At 45.5% G+C, this 6032-nt stretch overlaps 1 protein-coding gene across 1 annotated transcript; it reads right to left on the bottom strand.

Moving 5' to 3' along the window:
* Positions 1-1113: 1113 nt before the first annotated feature.
* LOC123033194 (amiloride-sensitive sodium channel subunit alpha-like) lies at positions 1114-5062 on the bottom strand. The gene is made up of 3 exons (XM_044449658.1): positions 4668-5062; positions 4014-4269; positions 1114-1367 (listed from the first exon to the last, which is right to left on the bottom strand). The coding sequence occupies exons 1-3, from the start codon at positions 5060-5062 to the stop codon at positions 1176-1178; spliced, it is 843 nt and encodes a 280-aa protein (XP_044305593.1). The 3' UTR covers positions 1114-1175.
* Positions 5063-6032: the final 970 nt, after the last annotated feature.

Here is a 6032-nt window from a genome sequence, read left to right on the forward strand (position 1 = left end):
GCCATGCCCTTAAAAACAAGACAGTGGCGCCAATGTTGGAGATCCAAGGGGAAAGCAGCTGTGACGCACTATCTGTGTTTGTGTGCGCATGCATGCGCAAACACACATGTAAGAGGGAGCATGCAGCTGCTCTTCTCCAATGTATTAGAGAGCGGAAATGCCATTGCAAGCCCTACCAAAATTCTATGCATTGCATGCAAAGCAGGTCTGGGTGCAGTATGAATGGGCTGCTCAAACATGCTAGAACATTACTAGAACAAATCTCAGAAAGACATCAGCCGTTGTGGACATCCCTTAAGCAGATAAGAAGAGCATTCAGAAGGGGATATGGATTACATGACTAAAATGACCCTTTGGGAAGGAGTTCTTGCACGAGATTCTGCTCAGCTCATGTTGGCTGAACAAGTGGAGGAAGACATGGAATTTCATGGCCTGGGCCCACTCTGGAAAGTCTGAAGCAGGCTTGTGTCTGTAGACTTTGCCTTGTCATTGGGAACAGTGCAGTCAGGACCCCTAGATACTGGATGCATCGCTGCCTGTGCTTGTTGGCGCATGGATAGAAGTCGCTTTTCAAGCTTCCACTGAACACAGAGGCTGGGGGCAGGTTTGGCAAATGCCATCCCCTCTCCCCCTTCATGGGTTTCATCAGTGCCTGGAAGGACTATCTGGACCAGCCTTACAAGAACTGAATGCTTTGGGACCTAGTGTGAAACAAAGAAGCCCAGACCTAGTTAGGCTTTCAGGGAAAGTCCAGACCTTCTCCATAAAAACCTGGTTCTCACAAAGAGCAGGTAAGATGGTGAAGACGCTTCTCCATTTTAGCCCTTCAGATTAATGCTGTACTGGATTTTTGAAGGATTTTAGTTCTGGCACAGAGTGGGAAGGAGAGGTAATGTTCATGCCTCAAAACAAACTTCCCCTTGTAAAGACTCCTTGCTTTTTGCACCAAACACACATCCTTCTTTCACGGATGACACTAGAAGGGGAGGAAGGCAAGACATGCTTAAGAGGGCGATCCAGCACTTTATCTGCTATCGAAATGGTCTTAAACTGACTTTGATCCATGATGAAAAGATCACCGCGACAGAGATCTTTTAAATGTAGACCCCAGAATTGTGAAAACTAGGTTGGAATAAAGGAGGACGGCAGCCAGTAAGCAGCAGTTACTTTGGGACTCACGCTTTGGTACAGGTCGCCTCATTGAAACGGCAGGAATAGATGAAGCTGGCAAAGTTGGACTCATCTAAGGCTTTGGTGTCAGGAATCCTTGCTAGGATGTTGATGTAATGGAAGCTGTACCATTCCCGGACAGCGTCCACCCCTGAGGAGTACATTTGGCGGAAACAGTCGGTATTGTTTTCATTACACTGCAAAGGAAAGTAGTCCCATTAAACCCCTCACAGAATGGAAGAGAAACGGTGTGGGGGGTGGGGGTAGCTGGGTGAAGACACCCCTAGGAAGGCCTCAACAATTATAGGCTCCCTATAAATATATGTAAATAAATCCCTGTTTTAGGAAAAACCATGGATAGGAATTTCAGACACACCCAGAGAAATTTCCAATCCATCTTTTCTCCAGTCTGGCTTCAAGAATTCCAACCTCAAGTTAACTTCCACCCTCCCCACTTAGTTTTGTAATACCCTGTGTGGCAAAATGACCTATAGATCAAAATAAAATAAAAATAAAATAAATTGGGCCACAATTTTGTGTAAGTTGAGGCCTAATAAAGTTTAATTAGGCCTAATAAAGGTGCTGCTTGACCATGGAGAAAAGCCGCACTCCAACTGCTTGATGACCATAGAGTGTAAGGGCACCAGGAGAGGCTCAAATCTTGGCTGTCAGAAGCAATGTGGTTCTAAGATGTGTACCTTTTTTTAGCACAGATAAATGACAGGTGCATTTTTTAAACATTTATTCCTTTGACTCAAGGAATCTTGGGAAGTGTAATTTTGTGAGATGCTACTATGGAATTAAGGCATGTGTAGGCATGCCTTAAAGGGACTGCAGGTGGCACAGTGGTTTAAACTGCTGTGCTGCTGGGCTGGTTGATCGAAAGGTCGCCAGTTCAAATCTGCACAACGGAGTGAGTTCCCGTTACTCCATCCCAGCTCCTGCCAACCCTGCAATTCGAAAGCATGCAAATGCAAGTAGATAAAAAGGTACCACTTCAGTGGGCAGGTAACAGCGTTTTGTGCACTTTGGTGTTTAGTCATGCTGGCCACATGACCACGGAGACTGTCTGCGGACAAACGCTGGCTCCCTCGGCTAGGAAATGGAGATGAGCACTGCCCCCTAGAGTCAGGCATGACTGGACTTAATGTCAAGGGACAACCTTTACCTTTAGGCATTAATTAAGCCCTGCTGTCTGCAAGCCAGTGCATCCCACCCCGCCAGTTCATTTCTGATGATGTGACATAAAGCTGCAAGTTCTGAAAGGAGTGCTGCTTGAATTCTCATGAACGTGAGTAGGATGTTCTGGACAATCAGGGCCTCACTGCTGAATGTAGCAAGGTGAGGACTGGAACTGGCGGACACCGCAAGAAGGAGATGGGCCCACATGCATGTCAGATAGAGAATTTGTCAGTGCCCTCAAACTACAGTTCCTAGGATTCTTTGGGGCCATCACTGTTGGATAATGGAACCCATCCAATGCTTCCAGACATACTAAATGCTGTCTTTATATAAGGCAACTCTGCTGTAAGTAACTCAAAGCTGACTTTTCAATGCTCATGTCAGTTATACAGGCATAAAACTGATAGAAATGTGTAGCATGGATGCAAAACGGTTCAGTTATCAAACTGTAAAGTGTCATTTATTTTCTCTAGTGGCCTGTGACATTTGAATGTTGTAAATTTGCTATATTTGAGAAGCTCAGTGACACCCAACCAAGTTAGATTACAACAGTGTAGCTTGGAATCCAGGAATCTGAGCCCTGTGGCTAATTATTTGTCATATAGAAGCCAGTAATTCTCATAATAAGGTGCAATCCTTTGCATATTTAGAAAGCGAATAAAGTCCTACAACTCCTGCATTCAGTTGGTATGGCTAGCTGAGGCATCCTGGGAGTGATAGGCCTTTTTCTGTCTGAATATGCATAGGAGTGTTCCTTTGAACTACTAACCGGTGGTTTAGAAGTAAAACAAACAAATACCAAATGATGCATCAACAAAGCATTACATGATTGGGCACAAGAGACCCTTTAACACTGATGGCCACGTTTCATCCTGGCCTGGATGTTGGTGCCACTGATGATGTAGCAGATTCTCTTAATGAGGTGCAGCCATGCTGGTACCTGCCAACCATGCCTGGCACCAAGAGGGAGGTGGTCAATGAGACATGGCTCAGATGGGCAGCATCCAAGCTTGTCATGTCCCTCCATTGACCTAGGTTCAATTGACATTTTGGGGAACATGGTTGTCCAGCACACGAGCTAGGCTTGGATTGTCATGATTACTGCAGAATGCTGTGGTTGCAACCCTTACCACAAAGATAATGAAATGCGGAATGTTCTCTGTTTCAGATCCTGCAGAAGATGACTCTGAGTGGAACTGGAACTTTAAGTTTTGTAAATATGTGAATAGGTAAGTTGCCTGGAGGGCTGGTTGAGGCCAGCAACCAACCGACCGACCAACCAAAATACTATCCATACAGTGCTTCCATTGTTGGAAACACCCTGCCACCAGGGTACCACAGCAGAAGGTTTTCTACTTGTAATCTCATTACAGCACAGGCAGGTTTTGGTTACTTGCCAGTTCAAGATTTGTGAGAAGTACGCAATAATTCTAAGAATATTCTAAGAAAAAGTAATCCTGCAGTGCAAGGGCGAGGGAGAGAATTCAGGAGAGAGGGGACCCTGGATGTTTTTTCCCTAACCATTGAATTTCCCGACATCAAGCAAAATACTGGACTTCAAAGGAATAATAGGGGAGGAATCATGTGAGGAAAGGACACTGGACAGACAAAGGGTGAGGGGGGAAACAGAGAGAGCTGAAAGGTGGTGAGGCCGTCATTACCACGACAAAAGCAATTTTCCAGTCATCCTTGTCTACTTGGGGATTGCTGTCCTTCATGCTGGCTCGGCTGTCACGCTTACATCTTTGCAAAGTGTGGCGCTGGATGTGAAGGTGCAAGCTTCTGGTGCTGCGCTTCCGGGAGGGCTGAGTCGCCTGGTTACTCTGCCCCTGGGTCATGTTGTATTTGTACAGCGTCATCAGCTGTTCGCGGGTCATATCATCCAGGTCTTCCAGCAACTTCTGAAGACCGCTATACCTAAACAAACATGGCAGGGTGGGTGCCCAGGGTCAGTGGAGAAGGCAGAATATGGTCAAACTGTGGTGGGTCACCTAGCATGGGATGCTGAGATCTGATCCCTCAAAAAAACTATTTCTAAAGAAGCCACTCCCAGTGTTCCAAATTAGGGCTATGCTGGCTGGGGATAATGGGCCTTGAAGGCCAAAGCGTTTGGAGAGCATCTCTTTGGGGAAGCTTTTTCTAAAACAAGGGTACGTGTGTGCAGGATCCTGGAATATCGCTTAACTGTCAATGGATCATGAGCATCAACTCGTGCTTTACAAGTCTAGCGCACCTGTGGGCAGCATAGATTTGGGCACATCGATTTGGGCAGGGGAGTAGACCATGCAAGAGGAGGGGCACAGCACCAGGCTTACCTATAAGGATTGAGAGTGCACAGGGTGACAGCAGGGAAGGTAAGCCCATCAGAAGCGAAGTTCAGCTTCAGGCTGACAGGAAAGCTGAAGTACTCTCTATAGATAATTCCAAACTGCCAGTACATGAGGCCAAAGGTGAAGAAAAAGAGTACCGACCAGAAGGCAGTCTTCATCTTGTTCTTCTTAGAGCAAACCAGCCGGATGGCTCCATGGATGGTGGTGTTGTTACAAAAGAACTGGAAAAGGTCCTGGTAGGAGCTGAAGAACTCAAAGAGACCCTCTTTTTCTTCCGTTTTCTCCCCTTCCTCCTCTGCCTCCCCCTTGGTTTTCTGCTGCACAGGCTCTGCTTTGAGCTGTTCTGTCCTCTTGTCTTCTGGTGGATTTTCAACCTTCATAGTTACAATTAGAGCTGGAAAGAACATCCACAAATGTTCAAAGTTGCCCACTTCCCACATCATCATTCAATTTTCAAAGCAAAATCCCAAATCCCAAATTTGAATTCACATTTCGGGTGTGAAATTGTCCCTTCATCTTGGAAATCAGAGTGGCAGAAAGCCCAAGGCCGTGCTTGCTTACTCCAAGGGAAAGCCCACCAAGTTCAATGGACTTGGGCCCATGTGATTGCAGCCAGAGAGGTCTTGTTATCTCTTGATTGCTTTGATATTGATAGACACTGAAGAGGACATTTCAGAAATACATTGAATATTGTGTGATGCAAAGAGCTTTGCAGTATCCTAAAGTCTAACAAGTTCAGAATGACAAAAAGTTGCTTTGGTAGACTAATATGGCCATAAACCCTGGATGTACTAAGTACTATTCCATGTCAGTGATGACATTTGATCAAATAATAATTACTCCTTGCAGAGTGCTTAAACCTAAGCACTGCACAATATATCAAATACTGCTTCATACATAGATTTCAAAAAATCAATTGCATGTCGGCGATTAACCAGATAATGCCATGGAGCGTCAGTGTGGTGCTGTGGGTGCCAGACTGGGACTCGGGAGATCTGGGATCTAGTTCCCACTCTGCCATGAAGCCCACTGGATGACTTTGAACCAGTCACTGCCTCTCAGCCTAACCTACCTCACAGGGTTGTTGTGAGGATAACAAGGAGAAGATACTGTTGCAAACCACCTTGCTTTTCCTGCAAGAGAAAGAAAGGGGGAATAAATAGCAGTAGTAACAACAACTACATGTCAGTGGTAACACAGTGAGTAAACTTGTACAACATCCCATCATGGGTTAATTTACCTGTGAGGAGCTGCTAAACATACTGACTGCCATTATGCATAATATAGGCCCTGACTTGAAGCTGCTTTGACTTGTCATGACATCCAAACTTGCTAGTGAGGGATATTTGA

The sequence above is a fragment of the Varanus komodoensis genome, unplaced genomic scaffold, assembly GCF_004798865.1.
Source record: "Varanus komodoensis strain SLA01 unplaced genomic scaffold, ASM479886v1 scaffold60, whole genome shotgun sequence".
NCBI lineage: Eukaryota > Metazoa > Chordata > Lepidosauria > Squamata > Varanidae > Varanus > Varanus komodoensis.